This window comes from Myxocyprinus asiaticus, chromosome 38 (genome assembly GCF_019703515.2).
Source record: "Myxocyprinus asiaticus isolate MX2 ecotype Aquarium Trade chromosome 38, UBuf_Myxa_2, whole genome shotgun sequence".
Taxonomy (NCBI): domain Eukaryota; kingdom Metazoa; phylum Chordata; class Actinopteri; order Cypriniformes; family Catostomidae; genus Myxocyprinus; species Myxocyprinus asiaticus.
Genome location: NC_059381.1, coordinates 3,948,215 through 3,970,996, shown reverse-complemented (window position 1 = coordinate 3,970,996; position 22,782 = coordinate 3,948,215). Strand labels below are relative to the sequence as shown.

Below are 22,782 nucleotides of genomic sequence, written 5' to 3'. Positions count from 1 at the left end.
AATTCAGTAACAAATTCACTGCAAAGAATCCTATTGTTATCAAGTGTATTTGTCTTGTTTTCCATTTAAAATTGTCTACAAATCCTTAAAACAAGATACATTTACTTGAGAAGCAACATATAAGATATTTAGACTTGCTTTAAGAGAATGTATCTTAAATAAGTGTATTTTGTATAGAAGTGTATTTTTTCACTTGGTTATACTTCTGCGAGTGCAGTAAAGACAAAATATACTTATATTCAAGATCTATTCTCTAAAAGCAAGTCTAAATATCTGATATGCTGCTTCTCAGGTGAATGCATTTTTAGATATTTTAAAATTTTTATTTTTAATATTATATTCAACATTCTCAGATCCATCTTTAACTCACAAAATACTCTCTCTTATTAATAAAGCTGCATATTGTCAATTTTCTTCACGATATGAAATGTACAGTGACATATATTATGATACAATAAGTCGCGAGCCATCACGTTATAATCTAGCTGCAACAAGCACACTCGAGGGATGAGCGTCCCCGCGACAGAGTGTGCCTCAGACGGTGCAGTTTTAATCTCTCCCCCTTAGATCGGGACACTTCGCGCAACTCATAGAAAAGGCGCCGACCGCACTGAGAAATGCCAATTTTGGAGTTTTTAGTTATTTACATGACCTGCTTCCTTATATATTTGAACTTTAATAAAGCTATAAAGCATTAAATATAACTGCAATAAAGATGTAATGCTGAGGTGTTTCCTTTAAAGAAGCTCGACACGCAAGTTTTGCTTAAGCTGAGCGGCAGCTCAGGCTCCGCTTATTCCACAGCAAGAGTGCTTCTGTATTTACTTGTTTGGTATTTTTTTATAATTCCCTCATACTTTGTGATCTACATCACCTGAAACTGTTTGGAAAGTTTAGAGTGCATCTGGACTGTGAGCTGTGTAATTCTTCCTCTTCTCAGTCAGGCGTGAAATGCAGTCCTGCTCTCACAGCACTGCATCAATAGAGTTTCATATGATCCCACGTTACGTTTAATGAGATCAAACGACAACGAAAATTTTTGTCGACAATTTTTTTATTGTCGACGTTGTCGATAACGTCAACTAATAGTTTCAGCCCTAATCCATATAACAAGGCATTTACCTTCCCAGGCTGCCGAGCGGCCAGAGCGATAAGACAGTTGACACAAGAAGTGATCACGTCGACCGGGGGGTTAATGACGGAGGTCAACCTGTCACATAAAAACGTAAGAGTTATTTCAAGCCAACACAAAGGTAAAACACTATTTCAAATGCCACGACCACACTAAAATGTTTTAGTTTAAAAACGCATCTTTTTCCCTACGTTTTGGCCTTCCGTCCACACTGAGACGGTGTTTTTGACAGTAAGGAGCTTTTTGAAAACGCTCTCCCAAGTGGATACATTTGAAAATGCTGTCTTTTTTGGACAGGAAAAACGGAAATATATAAGTATTTGTTGTAGTGACGCAGTCATGTGATCCATTCAACCCAAAATAATCAAGGTAGCGGCCCAAGCTGTAGTACCGTTGTTGTGCCTGCTGTCCACTTTCTTTACTCAGAATTGCTGAAGGAACACGAGGACAATTGCATTTCAGACTGTACATGGAACAGCGATTTTACGCATGCGCAGTTAGTGGATTTAAAGGAATATTCCGGGTTCAGTACAATTTAAGCTAAATCAACAGCATTTGTGTTAATGTTGATTACCACAAAAATTTATTTTGACTCGTCCGTCCTTTTCTTTTAAAAAAGCAGAAAACTAGGGTACAGTGAGGCACTTACAATGGAAGTGAATGGGGCCAATTTTTTGATGGTTTAAAGGCAGAAATGAGAAACTTGTGATTTTATTAAAGCACTTACATTAATTCTTCTGTTAAAACTCATGTATTAATTGGCTTTAACATTACAAAGAAAAGATTATAAGTGATTTTTTTCACACTACAATAAATGTTAACACACATAGTTTACGTCTTGTGGCTATACTTTTGAAACAGTGAGTATTTTGATGTTTACAGATTGGCCCCATTAACTTCCATTGTAAGTGTCTCACTGTAACCCATGTTTGTGCTTTTTTTTAAAGAAAAGGAGGGGCAAGTCAAAATAATTTTTTGAGGTCAATATTATGCCACAAATGCTCTCAATTCAGCTTCACTTGTGTTGAACCCGGAATATTCCTTTAAGAGTTTTTATAAGTTTCAGTGTGGACAAGCAACTTTTGGAAAACGCTTGATAATGGCAGTGTGGACGGAGACAGTTTTCAATGTACCCAGATTAATGTGGACGTAGCCTAAATCTCAAACGCACAGCTTTAGATGTAGAGAAATTATACACTGTATAAATTTAATCAAACAACTTGCGAGTCATTTTCAATGTTAACTGTGTATATCTCACCTCTGCAGCAGCATGTAGATCCGTGATGTGAGCGGCAGCAGACAGTCAGACACTGTCCAATCAGTGCTGATGATCTTATGAACAAGATCCAAGATGGGCTTCACTCTCTCACAGTGTGCTAACACATCTAAAAAACAAATGGCTTCAATATAAACATTTGCTCAAACGTTCAATTTCAACATCCAAATACAATATTTTTCATCATCTAATCCAAGAAACTGTTTTAACATCCAAAAACACCTACTGTTTAAGCTATAGCCATGTAAACAACTATGCATTTTCATAAACACAAGAAACATGTGTGAATATCTGTGTACCTGCAGTAGAGACGACATGCAGCAGCATCTCTATCTCACATGTGAAGAGTGTCCAGGAGCTGTAGGAATAGTCCCAGCGCACCAGGAAACCCTGTTCCCCCACAGACAGCTGCTTACCCTCACACACCTGCCCGAAACAGCCCTGCGGCATGCGCAGGTTTGTCTGTCCCACACCTGACAACACAGGAGACACAAAACATTTCACAGAAGACACTTTAGAAACCAAAAACACACTTCATGGCATCTGTTCTGTGCACTAACCCAGAGGATAGAGGAGTTTAGGAGTTTGTCTCCTCCATAAAGTGCCATCATCTCTGGAGATCACGTCATTGGGTTTGTGTTTATAGGCCTCGGTGTAGAACGACATCTTATCCAAGAAGGTGTATACCTGAGAGAGAGATTGATCAGTGAAATCTGTTGCATTTAGTTCTGGGAAACAGCCTAGTACAATTGTTTGCAAATGCTTTTTGGTTTGATATTTTATTATAAAATCTTATTATTATATTTAAGTGTGGTTTAAGAGTCCAAATAGATTTTGGGGGCCACTGTAAGCAATATTTATTCATGTGAATCCCCAGTAATAACATAAATAAAACTTCTTTGCAGAATAGCTGTTTTTTTTTTTTTTTTTTTTTTAAAGCTTTCTCCATATATGATCCAAGTTTGTACATGTTTGTACCTTCTTAGCAGTAGATTTGTCAGACAGCAGGGCTGTAAGTAGCTGTAGTAAAGGTCCGGTCTTGTATGGAAACACACCCACGGCACTGTCCAGAATCACACCCAGACCCATGTTCGGCTTCTGCAGGCACAACCAGGTCAAGAGGTCAAATTTCAGGGTCACTTCAAAGCAGACGAAGTGAAAGGAAATGCTGCAAACTGTAGAAAATAGTCCTTTTAAATTTTTATGTTTATTTGTTTCAACTCACCGACTCCCAGAACAGTTCAGCCAGACTTGGAGCAGCGAGAACCTCACACGCTGCATTGATCAGGTGCTATAGACAGAGGATAATCAATAAAACAAATTAGTCCATAAGCAATAAGGACTGTATTATCTCCTATACATTCTGTTGCTTTGTGTGTATTTGTACCTGCTGACTGCCAAGTGTGTCTTCTTCAAAAGACGTGATGACAAAAGACAAAAGACCATAAATGCACATCCGTGCAGTACTGGCTGTACACTAGAGAAAGAGAGAGAGCGAGAAAGTTAAAATTAAGTAAAGGTTATTCTCTGATTTGCCTTTATATTAGACATTAAACAGTCAGTGAACACTGTTTTCTTACATTATTCCCAGTGCTGCCGAGTGCCTGCAACATGTTAGTGATGTTCTGAAAGACCCCGAGCTGCAGCGTGGTGTGTCCCAGACGTCTAATCACAGAGTTCACCTCTTCTGGACGCAGTGAGTGTCGCAGCAGAACCCAAGCCAGCAGAACAGGCCCGTGATGAAAGATGTCACCAAATGTCAACAGCATCTGATCCACCTCCTGCACATACACGGCACAAAACAGGTGAGTGAGAAATGTAGTCATGTTTTTGAAAGCAAATCACCTGTAAATTTTAAACTGCTAAATAATACAGAAAGCTAAACCATGGTAAAATCACTGTAACTTGGATCTCTACAGACAAGTTTATTATATTGTGCATTTATGCGTTTTCTTTTTTTAAATAATATAATAATATATTAAAACTCTAAACATCTTATGAATTCATTATGAATACATTACCTAATGTTAACATATACAACTTTTACTGTCTATATGTATTAGTATACATAGAAATTAACATTAAAACTATAAATGTATTCATAATGAATGCATTACTCAAATTTGATTCAGAATGGCAGTTTAATGTTAACAAAATATATAAAAAATATTAACAGATTAAATAATGAAAGAACCTAGCTGTATACTCAGTTATGATGTCTATTGAAATCAGATAATATACTACATATTGAAGATAGATAATATATTTCCATACAGTATTATGTACAGTATTTATTAAAATGGACTAATTCACATGGCAGAGAAAATACTCATATACGTCAGACGGTGCTCTAGAGAGATGGAGATGAGAGATGTAACAGGTGTTTCTCAGTAGTTCTGGTAGCATTACACAAAGCATTTTTGCTATTTCTGCCTTTCTTTTCAAAGGTGCTGTCATTTGAGGCAGCGCCATAATGTGAAAGGTGGTAAAACTAGACTGCTACAACCTCGCACGCTTGCCAATTGCAGCGTTGACAGCTTTGATGATTATACACAGGAGTGTTAGTTTTATCGCATTGCTCGCTTACAGAGACGGGGTATAATGGCATTTCATGTCAGATTAACAGGTTTATACATCTGTAACATCTTTAGTTCAGGAAATATGCAACAACAACATGCTTCTCAAACTAAAATCAAATGTTTAATGAGCTGCTGAATGCTGGCTGCATGAGAGAGAGATCTACTCACGCAGATTCTGAAATTACAGTTTGAAACAAATCATTAAGATTTGTTCATCTGTATTGATTGGTTAACCAATTCTAACTTAACTACATGTTAAAATGAATAAAAGTGTGTGGGAATTCCCCGCATTATGAATGTTGAACATGCGGGAATGAATAAAATTGTGCACAATACCTGCAATCCCACACCGAATTTGAGACCATGACTACCACATTTTTTAACCATTTTAGAGCTCCTTGGTTTTAAGCAGTTCCACTTGTTGTTAAACTTGCATTTTACGATTGTTTGGTATTTGATTACTCTGCCCCTTTAACAGCTCTGTTAGCATGCAAATCAGTTACCATAGTTATTAACAGCCAATTAAAAGACACGTTAGCCGTTTTAAGTGTCTTCTCTATTCGCACCCCAAAATATAAGTCCTCCGCAAACAATATTTAAGACTTCTTGAATTTTATTTAAGATATTACATTTTAAAAATATTAAAAAGTGAATTTGAGACTTTAAAAATCCACGGGTACCCTGTTAAACATTTCACACATTTGATCAAACTGTACTGACTTTTCCCTCAGCGAGAGTTATTTAATGCACACCTTATTCTTTAAAAAATAAATAAAAAATAATCACATTACACAGCAGATGCACTGGAGGACAGGTTGCATTATAACAAACAATGTGTTTGTAATATGTTAATAATGATTGATAAGATACGAATGCGTTTAGTGTATGTGCGCAGCCGTGTTGTTTATGTTGCAATGCTGCATGGGATTCTGAGTTTGTCATAGCAAAAATAATTAGCTCTTTTACTAGTTGCTCTGGAATTAATACACTATTTATTTGACATCAAAAAACACTGCCACATAAAAAGCCAGCTCATGCTATAAACTTTTACTCACAGTACTTCAATGATTATTTGAATGTTGGTAACAAAACATACACTGTCATGTTAAAAAGACACTGGTTTGATCACTTAAAACACATTAGTAGTTGCAATTGGACCATTTTCTGCAACAGATCAACTATGATTACTAAACCACAGCTGTATGTGATTTGTCCTTAGTTGGTGTTACCTTGCAAATGTCCTGTTGGTTGTAAAACTGGTGCTGTTCGATCCGGTCCTCCAGAGCACATTTATGCAGGAAGTCAATGTCCATCCCCTCCACAAGAATCAAAGAACTAAAATACCTGTTGATGAGACAGTCAAATATGTTAATATAATAAATCAGTGTTTGTGTGTGAGAAAGAGGCAGAGGGAGAAAGTGTGTGTGTTCTAACCCAATGCGATCAACCAGTACGTCCATGCTCTTGTCAACAAGGTGCCGATTGGTTTGGCGCTGTCCAAAGCCCTGCCCCTTAAACAAGCGCGTGAAGGTCAAAAGCTCTGTGGGTGGCATCTCAAAGTATGCATAATACAGGAACAAGATCTCCAGCAGCAGGGCCTGCTCCTTCAGACACTGAACAAACCAACGGGACACCTGCCTCTCCGTCTACATAGACAGAGGGAGAGAGACAGCTATTAAAATGAACACAATACAACAATTCAATCCTGAGATTATGAATGAAATCGTGAATAAATTTGAGGGGAACATGTGCTCAATTATCATACAAAATGTTGTAAAAAAAATAAAATAATGTGTGGTCCTAAAATGGGCTTCATGTTCATACAGAACATAAAAAATCTCTGAAAAATAATAACCGCCTTGCACATTTTTGTGTTGTCTTAAATTTGGTGCAATACTGCTCTAAAGGTGAGCAGATTATTGATTTTCTTTTCAAACATCCTCTCACCATCAGGTTTCCGTGTGTCTCCCATGTAGGAGCTTCTGATTTGTACAGTGACTCAAACTGATGCCTGTAGTTGGACACCAGATCTTTTTCCAGTTTGCTCACACAGTTGGAGTACTCAGTCTAAAGAGAGAGGAATGAATGGGGATCTATCAAGTTCAAGTTTTCTGGAATGTCTGGTATAACGGTTGATCACTTTCATTGTCAGTTTACCCTGTATGGATGTCTCTCATCCTGGAAGTATGTAAGGAGGTGTAACACACAGCGCAACACACACAGTCTCTCTTCATAGTAGTAATCTACTATCTGTACAATGAAAACAACACAAATACATCAAGACATTCATTTGAGTGCATAATTTAAGGAATTTAACCTAAAATTTAAAAGCTCACAATTTACACATACTGTGGACTAATTTTGTAAAAGTTGTCTTATTTTTTTCCATATTGTATGTTTACAATCTTATGATAGATTTTTGTTGTTGTTGTTGTTGTTGTCCTAAATTTGTATGTAATTCTAGTTCTGTTCACCCCATCTCCATCCAAAAACTCTTCCACTAGATAGCAGCAAATACTTTGTGATTCTTTTGAAAATCTTTCAAACTGTGGTATAAGGGCAACAAAATAAAATGTACAGTCGTATTCCTGATAATGAAAGCTTTCATTTGATATATGATTTGTCCATTTAAGGGCTAATTGAAAGACTTATAAATATTAATATTTCTACCACATGACCTCTAGGTGGCGCTGATTTGCAACGCAAAAGTTTTCAGGCCTTATTTTGTTATTATATTTAACAAATGGAGAAGTGATGGTTATCTATGAAAAGTTCAGATTCTAAGATTTCAAACGATACCCCATATTCTGACTTGCAGTATGTATCGGAGACTTGAATATTTTAAGTGTAAACTTTTTTCACGACATAGCGCCCCCTTTTGGACCCACCGGCGGTTCCACAGAGATGAAGATGATAAGCATAGAGTCACTCTCACATTCTGAAAAAAGCCTTTTGTTACAGATTTTTTTGTGTTACTTGTACTTTCTTTATAATGATCTACTTAAAAGCAAAAAAAAATTATTAGTTAAGGACTGACTAGAAAGAGATGAGTGAGATAGAATATAGCCAGAGACAGGAAACAGATCGCAGACAGACACATGAGATGGTCTCACTTTCAGCAGCAGAGCTTGACTTTGTCGCTCATCATGTAGCACAGCCTGATGGAGAAAAAAAAAAGACAGACTAGTAAACCATTTAGTTGAATGCATATAAATCTCATGTAACCAGATATTTGAATATTGGCATAAAGTCTGGTGTCTTCCACCTATAAAGGAAGAGGCTGTTAAGTTATCAACAACAGCATGACACAGGATGAAATGGATGACATCACAATAATAGACGAATACTGAACAAAAAGCGCTTTCCTACCATCAGGCCGAACAGTTCGGAGAATGGTGAGGAACGGTTTCTGAAGCATTTCCACTTGAGCACGGTTTGGCACGAAAGATTACAAAACGTTCTTGGCCCAGATTTCTTGGAATGACTTTAATTTGTGGTGACTCATGATTGTTAATTTGCCAACGCCAATGTATCTCAGTTGTAGATTAATACAAATCAGTTCATGTATTATGCATCTTCATGATTTTATGATGATGGTTTAACTAGGATAGAGTGCAACAGTCTGGTTCTGGAAGTAAAAGTCCCAATCATTTATCCCATAGACAAACTTTTACTTATAAATCTTTAAAGACAGACCTACTGTGAGCTACGAGGTTGTTCATCAATGGTATATGCTTCCATTAAAGTCATCAGTCTGCATTATTTCAACTTCATTGTTTAAAAATTGTATTTGATAGCGGAATTCATGATAAAATCAACTACATTTCCCATGGTACAGAGAAAGATTCACCAATCAGAGAACCGCGGCCAACGAAACACGCGAAACATGCCTCAGAGTGATCGCCTACTCCCATGATGCACGGTGAATGACGTAATCAAGTCGGTCTCCCTTCACCTTTAAACTACTTATATTTGTACATATCAGAATATTTTGCAATAAACTTAAAATATATTGTTTCTACACTTATAATCAACAACCTAAAATCAATAGTTTTATATATTCCCATCGGTTTTAATTCAATGACATCATTCACAAAGCTTCATGGGATTGTAGTCTGTGACCTCATGAAAGGCATTAAGTACACAGTCTTGTACCTTTTTCTTTATGTCGAATTTTCAAATACTTTTTTGCCTCTAAACAAAGTCTGTAATGTGATTCACCTTGAAGCTGGTTGGTTTGGTTCAAGGCTCTTTTATATAGGATTTTATAAAACGTATATGGAAGAAATGAATGGGGAAAATACTTCCGGAACCCAGACGGCTGCAAAAGTGGGGGGGCACTGTTGCATTCTATAATACATTATTTTTTACATGCCTTTTTAAATGAGCTAGCTCATGAGCTAGCTTGAGAATCAGTTCGGCCCGATGGTGGAAAAGCAGCTAAAGTGGTTCACAATATGATCCAATCAGAGCTTGTACATTTAGAAAAATCTCTTACCATTTTCAGGGCTCCAGAATAAAAAATTATGACTAAGAACTGAAATATTTAGGAGCCAAATGGCTGTTTTTAGTTACCAAATTACAATAAACTGCTCGATTTATATGGTTATCAAAAAGCAAGACTTTTTTAAAAACAATATATTTATATAAAATGTTTTAAAAAATGTTCCTAGTCTTTCCTTACTGTAATGGGGCAGCCCACACAGAGAAGCTGCAAGAGTCCAAATTGAATGAAATCCCAGAAGCAGTTTATTGTGCAGACAAAATCCCAATAATAACCAGAAAGAAAGAAAAAAAATTTGGTGCATAACACGGGACTCTTTTCATTATAAACAAGACTGAAATACACTGGGCACTCTTATTTTGAAATGTCTGTTCTTCCAGGTGCTCTCACAAACAGATAAGGGAAACAAAATGTGCACTCTTACAATCATTTACAATTTAAACACTACAAAGTGAACATTTTCATATAACGAAAAGAGCAGTAATTCATCAACAATAGATCATCAGTGATCGCATGTCATAAATGTCCAGTATTCCAGTATTAGGCTGGGATAGGAGAAAGTATTTCAACACCAAAAAAGTTCCATACTTCAGTTTTACATTATTGTCACAATTAATTATTTTTGGTCGCGTTTGCAACCATTTTAGATGCAGTCAGGAGCCCTGCATTTCTGTGCGTAAAATGCACCCGTCAGTCCATGGATGTGCAGTCCAAAGCTGAGAAACAATGAGATCTCACCTTGAGTGTGTTTCGAGTCCCTCTGTAGTCTTCTTGGAGGTAACACTTTAGAATCTGAACACTCTGCTGTTCATCCAAACCCTGACATAAAAAAACACACAAAAATAACAGACATTTTTCTATTCCTGAAGTCTCAGTTCAGTCAGACTTACCGTGTCTGTATGTATAATGTCAGTATGTGTGTATGTAATGACTTACAGACTAACTAGACAGCATACACTGATCAGCCACAACATTAAAACCACTGACAGGTGAAGTGAATAACATTTATTATCTCAATACAAAGGCACCTGTCAAGGGGTGGGATATTTTAGGCAGCAAGTGAACAGTCAGTTCTTGAATTTCATGTGTTGGAAGCAGGAAAAATGGGCAAGCGTAAGGATCTGAGCGACTTTGGCAAGGGCGAAACTGTGATGGCTAGATGACTGGGTCAGAGCATCTCCAAAAGAGCAGGTCTTGTGGGGTGTTCCCAGTATTCAGTGGTTAGTACCTACTAAAAGTGGTCCAAGGAAGGACAACCGGTGATACCGGCGACAGGGTCATGGGCGCCCAAGGCTCATTGATGTGCGTGGGGAGCGAAGGCTAGCCTGTCTGGTCCGGTCCCACAGAAGGGCTACTGTAGCACAAACTGCTGAAAAACTTAATGCTGGCTATGATAGAAAGGTGTCAGTACACACAGTGCATCACAGCTTGCTGCATATGGGGCTGCGTTGCCGCAGATCAGTCAGAGTGCCCATGATGACCCCTGTCCACCGCCGAGAGCACCTACAATGTGCACGTGAGCGTCAGAACTGGACCATGGAACAATGGAAGAAGGTGGCCTGGTCTGATGAATAAAGTTTTCTTTTAGATCATGTGGACAGCCGGGTGCGTGTGTGTCGTTTACCTGGGGAAGTGATGGCAGCAGGATGCACCATGGGAAGAAGGCAGACAGGCAGATACAGTGTGATGCTCTAGGCAATGTTCTGCTGGGAAACCTTGGGTCCTGCCATTCATGTGGATGTTACTTTGACACGTACCACCTACCTAAAGATTGCTGCAGACCACGTACACCCCTTCATGGCAATGGTATTCCCTGATGGCACTGGCCTCTTTCAGCAGGATAATGCGCCCTGCCACACTGCAAAAATTGTTCAGGAATGGTTTGAGGAACATGACAAAGAGTTCAAAGTGTTGACTTGGCCTGCAAATTCCCCAGATCTGAATCCGATTGAGCATCTATGGGATGTGCTGGACAAACAAGTCTGATCCATGGAGGCCCCACCTCACAACTTACAGGACTTAAAGGATCTGCTGCTAACGTCTTGGTGCCGGATACCACAGGACACCTTCAAAGGTCTAGTGGAGTGCATGCTTTGACGGGTTAGAGCTGTTTTGGCGGCACGAGGGGGACCTACATGATATTAGGCAGGTGGTTTTAATTTTGTGGCTGATCGGTGTATTTGGTCTTCATCTGCATGAGAATGTGACTATGATCGGCAAAAACTAACTTCTGCATTTTGTGGCATGCCTTAAAAATTCTGTCTAGGTAGGCACCTCACTAGGTTTTGAAACAATGCGAATGTGCCCAGCCACTCACCAGCAGTTTACTGATTCTGAGGCCAAAGTCTTTGAGAGCTTGTGCTGTGTCTTTGTCGGCTTTCAGCTTGCCTGCGGCCAATGTGCTGTACATAACATTTAAACATTCAGTCATACTGTTATTAAACAATATCAACAACTGTTTGAGGACAAATATCATGCATTAAGTAGACCATTGAGAATGTATTATCAAATGATCTAATGGAGTATACTGGCTCATACAATCAAATGGTAGTGCTGTTCTCTGATGAAGTGTTAAGAGGTGATTTCTAGGTGTTGAAAGCATGCGTTACCTGGGTGGTTTGTAGAAGGACAAACCCTGCAGAAGTCTCTCCCAGTTCCGATCTAATTCTGCTTCGATTTGTGCCTGTTATTTTAAACAGCGGAGATGAAGCCAAGAGAGGAACTTAAGACACATTCTACACAATACTATACATCAAAGTTCATCATAGCATAACAATTCATGATAAAACAGCTTTATTATTAAGTATTTTTCACGTTACCTGCTTTGCTCACATAATTGTATGTAACTTACTGCACAGGTAAAATAATGTTTCGAGCACTGTGCATTTATGCTGTTACTAAAAGACAGAACAATATATAAAAAATAAATGGTTAGCAAATTAACTAACTGGTTCTCGGAGTGCAGATCTCCCCAGCAAGATCGTCCATAACTCTCGGCTGCTCCTAAATAAATAAATAAATATATATTATGACATTTAGTCATAATGCACTGGTTCAACTTCACGGATTAAACATCCAACTTTCTGAAGGTATTTATATAATATGGTTTAGCCATTATGGTGTTTATAGGGCCACACATTTATTTTATATATTTAACTTAACGTATATATTGTATTCACACAAAACATATAGGCTGTACCCTATACATAAATATGCTATAAAGATAAAAATTATGAAGTTTCGCCATAATCTGTCAATAATATGGCATCTATAGGCCCAAATAATATATATTTACATCTTTCATATACAGTATTTACACACACCACATATATCCTACATACATTAATATGCAGTATAGATATGTTTATAGATCCTATTGTATTTACATCAACATATAGGCTGTCCCCTATAGATAAATATGCTATATAGATATAAATTATAAGGTTTTGACATAATCTGTCAATAATATGGCATCTATAGGCCCAATTTACATCTTACATATACTGTATTTATACACCACAACTATCCTACATACATTAATATGCAGTATAGATATGTTTATAGGTCCTGTTGTATTTACACTCAACATATAGGCTGTAGCCTATACATAAATATACTATATAGATAAATTATGAAGTTTCACCATAATCTGTCAATAATATGATGTCTATAGGCCCAAATAATATACATTTACATCTTACATATACTGTATTTATTATACACCAAAATAATCCTACATACATTAAAATGCAGTATAGATATGTTTATAGATCCTATTGTATTTACACTCAACATATAGGCTGTACCCTATCTATAAATATGCTATATAGATATAAATTATGAAGTTTCGCCATAATGTGACAATAATATGGTGTCAATAGGCACAAATAATATATATTTACATCTTATATATACTATTTGTATACACACCACATATCTCCTACATACATGAATATACATTGTAGATTCTAATCAAAGTTTAGCCATTAGGTGCCATGATGGTGTTAACGTGTGCAAACCGTTTACATTTATATCCTATTATAAACTGTATACATACTAACCATTCAGACCTTCGGAATAGAAATACGTTGTATAGATACGTGCATAATCACACATTGAAACTCATTCATGACTTTAAACTCCAACAGCGTGTTCTCTCCAAAATACAAGTAAAAATGTTCAAAATTACACAAGATTAATGTCTTTCATTCATAACGTGTTTTAACATTTTAACGGCTTTTTAACTGCCGTTGAAAACTGACAGGATACATTTGAAATTTGAATTTCAGTCGCGCGGGTCTGTAAGCCAGCGCACGCGACCGACTTGTGCAGCCGTTCAATTTCAAATAAACGCCATTTCGATGGCATATTTCACACAGATTTTGCGACTGAATATGATGTATAAATATCGACACCCCTTCGAACGACTAATTTCACCCGAGCTCTCTGAAAACAACCCCGGTAAGTTTCTCTTTCTTCCATTTTACCTGACACAAATCTCCGAGTCCGCCATCTTTACCCAGACCACGTGACCAGCCCTCAACCACACCGGCGAGAGCGCCCCATCACATGGCTTCATTAAATATATACAGTTATAATATTTATAATTTTTTGTATTTTGTATTTTAAATTAAACATTGAACAATATTATCCATACAACAACAACAACAACAACAACAACAACAATAACAACAAAATCTGGAATAAGATGTCTTTGCGGTTTGATCGCGGTATCATGACGTCACTGGCATGGCTGCCCCCACCCGACAGAGTGTGAGCAGCTGATCGCATCGCACAAAGCACGAGTCACAGGAAAACATCAGGAAGATTACGCTTCTCACCCAGAATCAAGCGTGAAATCCCGGCGAAAGGGGTAAGCTAAACCGTCATTTGGTGTGACTTGGTGTGTCTGTGTTTACTTACAGTGCACGCTGTTAAATGAACCGCTGGTGTAGAAGTGAATGAGCTGTCATGTCTACTGATTCTGCATGAAGAGCATGTCGCCCTCTCTGCCTCTGTCAAACACTATAAACCCTATCAAATCCATATGTATATGCAAATGTCCCTTTCTGTTCAGAATCAGTGTTAAGACCGACAATTCCCATTCAAATAGCCACAACATGGATGTATTTGCAGAACATCCATGCATTAATAATCTAATGTGCTTGTAAATGATTCAGGTGCATGTAATGCAGACACCATGGCTGTCAAACAATCTTTTCTGGGTACTTAGAAAACTCTGCTATTGATTGCATTTTACCATTTTGCATGTTTTACATTAAGGTACAGTAAAATAAGATTTGTTTTAGTATGCATGTAGATATATTTGTAATCACTGTAATGCCAGAAAACATTTTACTTTCGCTTACACAGTTCACTGTGTTTGGAAATCACTGGTGTTGGGTGTTCATCGGTGCTAAAGTTCACCGTGTCAAAGGTTCAAATGCAGTTGAGAAATTTTGACATTCTCTTTTAATTTAGCTGTGTCTGATTGTGAGCTCTCCACTCCTTTTTGACAGTATGATTGTGTCTCAAAATTATGTGTAATGCCTACCTAGAAAGCATTTTATGCATTATTTACATGTATGCATTTGGCAGATGCATTTTTTTTAATCCAAAGCCACTTACAATGCACTTATTACAGGGACAATCCACCCCAAGCAACTTGGAGTTGTGTGCGTTGCTCAAGGACACAATGGTGGTAGCTGTGGGGACCGAACCAGCAACCTTCTGCTTACCAGTTCTGTGCTTTTAGCCCACTACACCACCACCACTCCATTATACGCCCATGATGCCTTTAAGTGCTGTCTGGATAGGGAGCTCACTGGGTTTTTTTTAGACGCAGCCTATATTTGGGTGCCATCACATGGTTCTGAATACATTAATTTCTTAATTTCAGAGGGATATATAGAGTGATTACCCTTATGGAAAAACATGGTATTCCATGGAACATGAGCAAAAAAACAAAAACATTTTTTTATAGAAATTAACTTTTTTATTGAGTAGCAATATTTGTCCCCTGGAATCAGTTTTCAGGGGCATTTTTTACCTTTATGAGGGAGTATTTTTTTTCTAACCACATTAAACACACTGTGTGTCATCCTTTAAAGGTGCTGCAAGCACATTTTTTTTCATGGAAATGTATGCAAAAAATGTTTCTACTCCCTGAAAGATATTAATAAAATAAGTGTCATGAGATATCTCTGTGACAGCGCTAGACTCTGCAATCAGCAACAAAAAAGTGTCCGCGAGCCGTGGACAATGACGCTTTCTGTCTGTCAATCATTTTTCGCTTTCTCATAGTACTGTAGTTGCAGGGAATTTTTTAGGCTTAATGCCATTTTTATGTCATGTTTTTCATACCAGTTGTCAGTTGAGGGCGCTATTTTGCTGCTGTTGTGTTTGACAACCGTGGGATGATGGTCTTCTGTGGTGTCAGTCTCTATGGTATCTTTGAAATGCGGGGTTTTGGGAAAAGGGGGCGTGGCTAATTCAACGGCTCAGCTCATGGAAATTCCAGAATGGCAAAATCGCTTACAGCACCATAAAATATTATTCCTACTCATACCATTATTCATATTATGACAAGCTAGTTATTGATAGAGAATTTAAGTTAATTGATTGATTACATTTAAGTACACTGCCTGGCCAAAAAACAAGTTACCATTTGGATTTAAATAAGCAGATACTTAAGAGCCTATGATTGGATCATTATTGCAGTGATTAATATGTTTCAGCTGGCAACAATTATTTTAACCCTAACTGATACAGTGTGTAGCTTCTCATTTCTTAAACGACCTTGTCGGAAGATGTCGGAAAAGGTCATGTGGTCTGATGAGTCCAGATTTACCCTATTCCAAAGTGATGGGCGCATAAGGGTAAGAAGGGAAGCGCATGAAGCGATGCACCCATTATGCATAGTGCTCACTGTGTTATGATCTGGGGTTGCTTCATTTGGTCAGGTCGAGGCTCAGCGACGTTATGCAGCAATAAAATTAAGTCAGTTGACTAACTGAATGTACTGAATGACCAGGTTATCCCATCAATGGATTTTTTCTTCCCTGACAGCATGGGCATATTCCAGAACGACAATGCCAAGATTCATTGGGCTCAAATTGTGAGAGTGTGGTTCAGGGAGCATGAGGAATTACTTTCACACATGAAATGGCTACCACAGAGTCCTGACCTTAACCCCATTGAAAGTCTTTGGGATGTGCTGGAGAAGACTTTACGGAGTGGTTCGACTCTCCCGTCATCAATACAATATCTCAGCCAAAAATGAATGCAACTCTGTATGGAAATAAATGTTGTGACGTTGCATAAGGTTGTTGAAACATGACGAATGCACGCCATAATCAAAGCTAAAGGTGGTCCAATGAAATATTAGAGTATGCAACTTTTTTTTTTTTTTGGCCAGGCAGTGTTTTTAACATAAAAGAATGACACCATGGCCTATATTTTTATCTGTTAGAAAAAGTTGCCCTTTAAAAGATATAAAATTTCCCTTCAAATTTTGCTTCCTAAAAAATAACAGTTAATTTCTGACCCTGATTACGGGGATTTTTTTTTTTGTGTGTGCCTACATTTAGAATTATGGGGTACTTTTTGTCAATTTCAGTGGCATTTTTGTCCTGAGCCCTCATTAATTTCTGATCCTGTAACCATTGGTACTTTTTGTTAGTAAATGAGAATTCAAATTAAGAGAAAAAAGCACGCTAAAGAGAGCAAATTTGAAGTTAATTGTAATTTTTTAACTTTTATCAATTACATTGTACTACTGTAGTGATGTGAGGAATTACCTCATCAGGGGCACAACTACCCATTTTCAGGGATGTATGCAAAATCCACGTTTTCGACAGGCTTCCTCCTTTAGCACCTGTTGGTGCCCCCATTTGTATGGCGCTTCTATGTATTGTGTTGCACCCCTATTTTTTGCATACATTGCATATATAGTTTTTGCGCCTCTTACCTTGGTACCATGGTTCCAAAATAAAAATTGGTATGTTTTTGTGAGTGGAAAGTTTATGTTCCTCTTGTGTGGGGAAAATGCACTTTAAAAAATTAAAGTGATAATACTTAGTTCTAGGTAGGGACATAAAATTGACTGTAAATGCGTTTTCTGGTTGCTAAATTTGATATCTAACCACATGATATTTTCATGTTTTTTCTAACTCAGGTCTAATCTGACGTGTGCAGAAAAGCAAGAGGTGGACGATGTTCGAGTCTGTGCCAGAAAAGTTTTGAAAGATTTAGCTCCTCCCCTCCCATCTCTAAAGACCCCAACTCTATTAAAACGTTTAAGTCACACACTCATTACACAATAATGCAGATGGATCCCGTATTAGTCGAATCCGCAGTGGTTTTCGGAATAGTGATTTCCGTCCATGTGGCCATTTGGAATCAGTTGTCCTGGTGCTGTATCGCGCTGGCCGTCCAGGCTTTCTACGTGCAGCACAAATGGGACCGCCTCCTTCGGACCGGGGCCGCCGTATTCCAGTTCCGTCCCGCGGCAAACAGCGGCGTCTTACCGGCCAGCATGGTGCTGCCTCTACTGGGTCTCGCCTTGAGGGGGCGCTGCGTCGCTGTTGGAAACATCTACTTTGAACGCTTCGCCATGGTGATAACGGTAATCGGTATGATGTTGGCTATGTTCCTATCACTTATAGCTCTGGGCATCACGCGCCCGGTACCCACGAACACCTGCGTCATAGCCGGCATCGTGGGCAGCGCCATCCTGTACACGGTGAAGCAAACCCTGACCGTGTCGGAGGTGATTGAAGTCTTGGAGGTGTTGTTGATATTCGTGTACCTCAGTTTGATCCTGTTGTACCTGCTTCCACGCTGCTTCACGCCTGGCGAAGCGCTCCTCATCCTGGGTGGGATTAGTTTAATTTTTAACCAGCTAATCAAGCGATCTTTAGCATCGGCTGGGAATGCAAATGGCGACCCGCTTCCGTTCTTCCTCCCGGTTGCAGTGTTGGGCTTTGTGCTGCTGGGAATCTTCTTCGCTGTGCTTTTCATATTCATGGAATCGGAAACATGGGCAGCTTCTCTGTTCTTCCACACCATGACGGCCGTTTTAGGGTTGGGTTTATTGGTGCCCTGGTTGTCCCTGCTCACCCAGCATCACCCCGTTACCTGGTTGCTACATTTCCTCACCCAGAGCAACACCCGACTCTGGCTTATTGCATTCTGGGCTGCCCTGGTGCTGTTGGCAGTTGCTGTAGTTATGCATCAAAACAGCCATCGCTCAAGCGGAAGTAAGAAACACCAGGCGTCAACGACAGTGCGGAAATATTTCCACCTCCTCACCGTGTTGACCTTCGCCCCTGGACTGGCTCTCGACCGTCCCCTGCTTCATCTAGCTGCGGTCGGATGCCTCTCAGCATTCCTGTTCTTGGAATTCGTTCGCTATTTCCGAATCCGACCTCTCGGCCCTTTGCTTCGACGGCTTCTCACCTTATTCCTGGATGAGAGAGACTCCGGACCCCTTATCCTCACTCACATCTACCTGCTCCTGGGCGTCGCCCTTCCTGTCTGGCTCTCACCCGGGCCCTGCATCCCTAAAGGAGGGTTAGGGGGCGCCGGTGGGCTTGTACCCTACGCAGGGGTGCTGGCCGTTGGGGTCGGCGACACTGTTGCATCTGTCTTTGGAAGCACGGTTGGCGAGATCCGCTGGCCCGGAACCAAGAAGACGTTCGAGGGTACGGCAAGCTCTGTGTTTGCTCAGATCATCGCTGTGGTGATTTTCCTCATCGCTGACAGCAGTATAAACCTGAATGCCAGTTATTCATGGGTGGTGGGTTCCATCACGATGGTCGCAATGCTGGAAGCATACACATCACAGATAGACAACCTACTGCTTCCTCTGTACCTCTATATACTCCTGTTATTATGAGATCAGACAACACTTGCTCATTTATTTAAACACTCTTATTATGCCAATGCACAGGTATTAACTGCATTAAAGGGATGTTCCGGGTTCAAAACAAGTTAAGTTCAATCAACAGCATCCATAATTTTAATTACCCCCCCCCCCAAAAAAAATACAAATAAATTGTCTCCCCCCTAATTTAAAAAAAAAAAAAAAATAGGATTACAGGGTTTCGTTGTGATGACAACAAAACTGAAATATGACTACGGATTTGTAATAAACTAACTTTACACAGAAAAGGTTAGTTAGTGATTTTATCCCACTAAAATCATGTTAACACGTTTAGTGTTTACATATTGTGGCTATACTTTTGTGAGTTTTTTTACGTTTATGGATTGGCCCAATTAACTTCCATTGTAAGTGCCTCACTGCAACCCAGATATTATATATATATATATATATATATATATAAAACCTGAAATATATATAAGTTAAGCTCAATCAACAGCATTTGTGGCATAATGTTGATTACCACAAAAATGTATTTCGTTACCCTCCTTTTCTTTAAAAATAGGCAAAAATCTGGGTTACAGTGAGGCACTTAAATGGAAGTCAATGGGGCCAATCCGTAAACTTTAAAATACTATTTCAGAAGTATAACCACAAGATGTTAGGCAGAATGTCCAAGCTGCTCGTCTCCATTCACTGCAAGTGGATGGTGATTTATACTGGCAGACTCTTAATTTGAATGGAAAAGAGCTTAAATAGAAAGCAATATGGGTATAGAATGACACTGAGTAAATGATTACATCATTTTTATTTTACTAAATTCTTTTTAATATATTACATAACAATATCCCATGCTTGCTCAAAAGATATGTTACAGCCCTGTTCAAAACATACCTTGTATTGTCTTACAGGGAATTAATACATATGGAATGCAAAATGCAATAATACAATGTGATGTATGACAATGAAATGTCCTATAGTACTGTAGTTAAATGAATGAGAAAAATAGATACTTAAATCAAAATACTGTCCAAATTTGAAATGGCAGAAAAGTTGGAAATGCTAAAGGATTAATAATTTCTTTCTGTATTTTTAAAGGTTTACATTGTTTATGCTGGTTGTCCATAAAATGAACATGTTTCTGAGCGTTTAAGCTCTGATATCTTGAGACACTGTTAATATTTCATTCTCTTAAATCCTGCGGCTGTCACTCCAGTATGCATGACAGGGGTTGAGTTGCACATAGAAATGGATTATATAATCTATGTGGCCCATTGAGACATAGCATTTTGTTTTTTGGGGGTTAAAAAGGAAACTGACATATTCATGACAGATTTCATGAGATTCACCAATTAAATCAAAATATGTCATTTATCTTTTCTGTCCTTTATTAAAGCATATATGCATCAATTGAGCCATTGAAGAACATGACCTTTGTTTTTTTGCTCTATGGAACCTTGGGCGAAAAACTCAAATATTATTTTGATGCTATGAATAGGATATCTGCCTTTACAATGCAACACTATGGAAGCCCTGAACCGCACTGTGAATAAAAATTCCGTTAGGTGAAAAAACATGTTTTTAGGTGTCTTAGTGCCTATGTCCTACATTTTTTTTTCTCTCTCTAAATGTATATATTTTTTTCCTCTCTTAATTTTTTTTCTCCCTATCTGATTTTGTTTTCTCTCTCAAAAAAAAAAAAAAAAAAAATATTCTGAGGAAAAAAAATAATTTTCAGAAAGAAAAAAATTCTATCAGAGAGAGAGAAAAAAATTTTGGAGAGAAAATAAAATTCTGAGAAGTAAATACAATTTTCAGAGAGGAAAAAAAAACCTTTCGGAGAGAAAAAAGTAATAGGCTCAGGAAGGCCCTAAGACACCTAAAAAAATTAAATTCACCTAGTGAAATTTTTCCCCCACTGTAGTTCATGGCTTCCATAAAATACAAAGGACTGGTAGCATAGCTTTTTGCCTTAAAAAGTATTTTGAATTCAGAAGTAAATGCTATCAGTGGTTATAGTCTACATGGTCTGTGTAGGAGCTCCTCAAGAACACAGGGGCAGTAGATATTTATGTACATGTCACTCAATCCTGTAAAAGCAGCATGTATGCAATTAAGCAAAAACGCTTTTTTTCTCGCTTTTACACTGCTAAAATTGCTTGAGTTCAAACATTTGTTCTAATACATGATGTATGTTTAATCTGTAATTTATTTATGATATTTGACTGAGGCCTTGTCACAGCTTTTACATTTCTATTGTGATTCTAAAGACATTTGCATGACACTTGATTGTAATTGTTTTAATGTAATGTTTTTGGTTTTGAACGACTTGTTTATTGTAATGTGTTCCTTCATGGTCCTTATTTAGACGTTAGAATATGATAAAGATTGTTGTTGTTGTAAATGAAAATGTCATGGTTTGTATAATTACAGAAAAAAATTATAAATAACTGCTTTTACTTTGCATCAAGACACCAGTTGATAATCGATCACATCTGTGATCTTTAACAAGAAAATATCCCAGCATACACCTTGTTACAATACTGTACAAATTCAATATAAATATAATAATAAAAAAACAAAGGATGGATATCTATTGCATGTATTAAAAAAAAAAAAAGTATTTTATTGCAGTTGTTTGACTTTTTCTATGTTGAATATGTTTTGATAACTTTGAAGGTTGTTTTAAATCATTTGCTGGAAGTAAAGTTTTTCAAGAATTGCTGTAAATATTATTTTTCAGATTTAGCTGTCACTGATTGGTTAATGTATGAACTGTGGTTTGAATAACGGTCCTTTTTTCTTTATCCGGAAACACAGATGTTAAATCTTTTTATCAAACAAGCTCTACCTTTTCTATATTGTATGATTCACATTGGGTACATAAAGAATTCCTGATGAGTTAAACAAAATAAACTGTATTTCTACTAAATGTTTCTCATTTATTAGAACTGTTTCAGTGAAATCAACTAATTTAGAAAACTGTTTATTCATTATTTAATCACGCTAATATGCTAAAACTTAAAAACAACACTAACTCGGGGGGCTTGGGTATCTCAGCGAGTAAAGACGCTGACTACCACACCTGGAGTCACTAGTTCGAATCCAGGTCTCCTAAGCAACCAAATTGGCCCGGTTGCTAGGGTGGGTAGAGTCACGTTGGCTAACCTCCACGTGGTCACTATAATGTGGTTCGCTCTTAGTGGGGTGCGTTGTGAGTTGTGCGTGGATGCCACGGAGAATAGCATGAAGCCTCCACATGCACTGTGTGATAAGATGCGCAGATTGACGGTCTCAGACGCAACTGAGATTCGTCCTCCGCCACCCGGATTGAGCCGAGTCAATACGCCACCACGAGGACTTAGAGCGCATTGGGAATTGGGCATTCCAGATTGAGGAGAAAAGGGG

General features: G+C 38.1%; 2 protein-coding genes across 6 annotated transcripts in view; one reads left to right on the top strand and one right to left on the bottom strand.

Annotated features, from left to right (window-relative positions):
- LOC127429294 (nucleoporin NUP188-like) overlaps positions 1-14,047 on the bottom strand; it is a 36,695-nt gene extending 22,648 nt beyond the window's left edge. The window contains exons 1-18 of one of the 2 annotated variants that reach the window (XM_051678248.1): positions 13,979-14,047; positions 12,440-12,494; positions 12,101-12,174; positions 11,809-11,893; positions 10,230-10,310; positions 8,101-8,145; positions 7,145-7,237; positions 6,935-7,054; positions 6,422-6,633; positions 6,217-6,331; positions 3,989-4,189; positions 3,796-3,885; positions 3,634-3,699; positions 3,387-3,506; positions 2,969-3,095; positions 2,708-2,881; positions 2,391-2,517; positions 1,123-1,210 (exon numbers count right to left, since the gene is read on the bottom strand). In XM_051678248.1, the coding sequence (XP_051534208.1) occupies positions 1,123-1,210; positions 2,391-2,517; positions 2,708-2,881; positions 2,969-3,095; positions 3,387-3,506; positions 3,634-3,699; positions 3,796-3,885; positions 3,989-4,189; positions 6,217-6,331; positions 6,422-6,633; positions 6,935-7,054; positions 7,145-7,237; positions 8,101-8,145; positions 10,230-10,310; positions 11,809-11,893; positions 12,101-12,174; positions 12,440-12,494; positions 13,979-14,004 (1,899 nt within the window). In that variant the 5' untranslated portion in view covers positions 14,005-14,047. Of the gene's footprint in view, positions 1-1,122; positions 1,211-2,390; positions 2,518-2,707; positions 2,882-2,968; positions 3,096-3,386; positions 3,507-3,633; positions 3,700-3,795; positions 3,886-3,988; positions 4,190-6,216; positions 6,332-6,421; positions 6,634-6,934; positions 7,055-7,144; positions 7,238-8,024; positions 8,146-10,229; positions 10,311-11,808; positions 11,894-12,100; positions 12,175-12,439; positions 12,495-13,978 lie in introns of those variants that run through there. The other variant, XM_051678249.1, reaches the window with a different exon arrangement.
- A 166-nt stretch (positions 14,048-14,213) lies between these two features.
- dolk (dolichol kinase) lies at positions 14,214-22,774 on the top strand. 4 transcript variants are annotated; one of them, XM_051677316.1, is made up of 3 exons: positions 14,214-14,364; positions 15,136-15,231; positions 17,668-22,774. In XM_051677316.1, exon 3 carries the CDS (start codon positions 17,815-17,817, stop codon positions 19,387-19,389), a length of 1,575 nt encoding a protein of 524 aa, XP_051533276.1. In that variant the 5' UTR covers positions 14,214-14,364; positions 15,136-15,231; positions 17,668-17,814; the 3' UTR covers positions 19,390-22,774. The 4 variants fall into 4 exon arrangements, with proteins under 4 accessions (XP_051533276.1, XP_051533273.1, XP_051533274.1 ...); XM_051677313.1 differs by lacking the exon at positions 15,136-15,231; XM_051677314.1 differs by lacking the exon at positions 15,136-15,231 and having other exon boundaries at positions 16,560-22,774.
- Positions 22,775-22,782: the final 8 nt, after the last annotated feature.

Coding starts and splice junctions, on each gene's coding strand:
- dolk (XM_051677313.1), top strand. CDS start 17,815: ATGCAGATGGATCCCGTATTAGTCGAATCCGCAGTGGTTTTCGGAATA.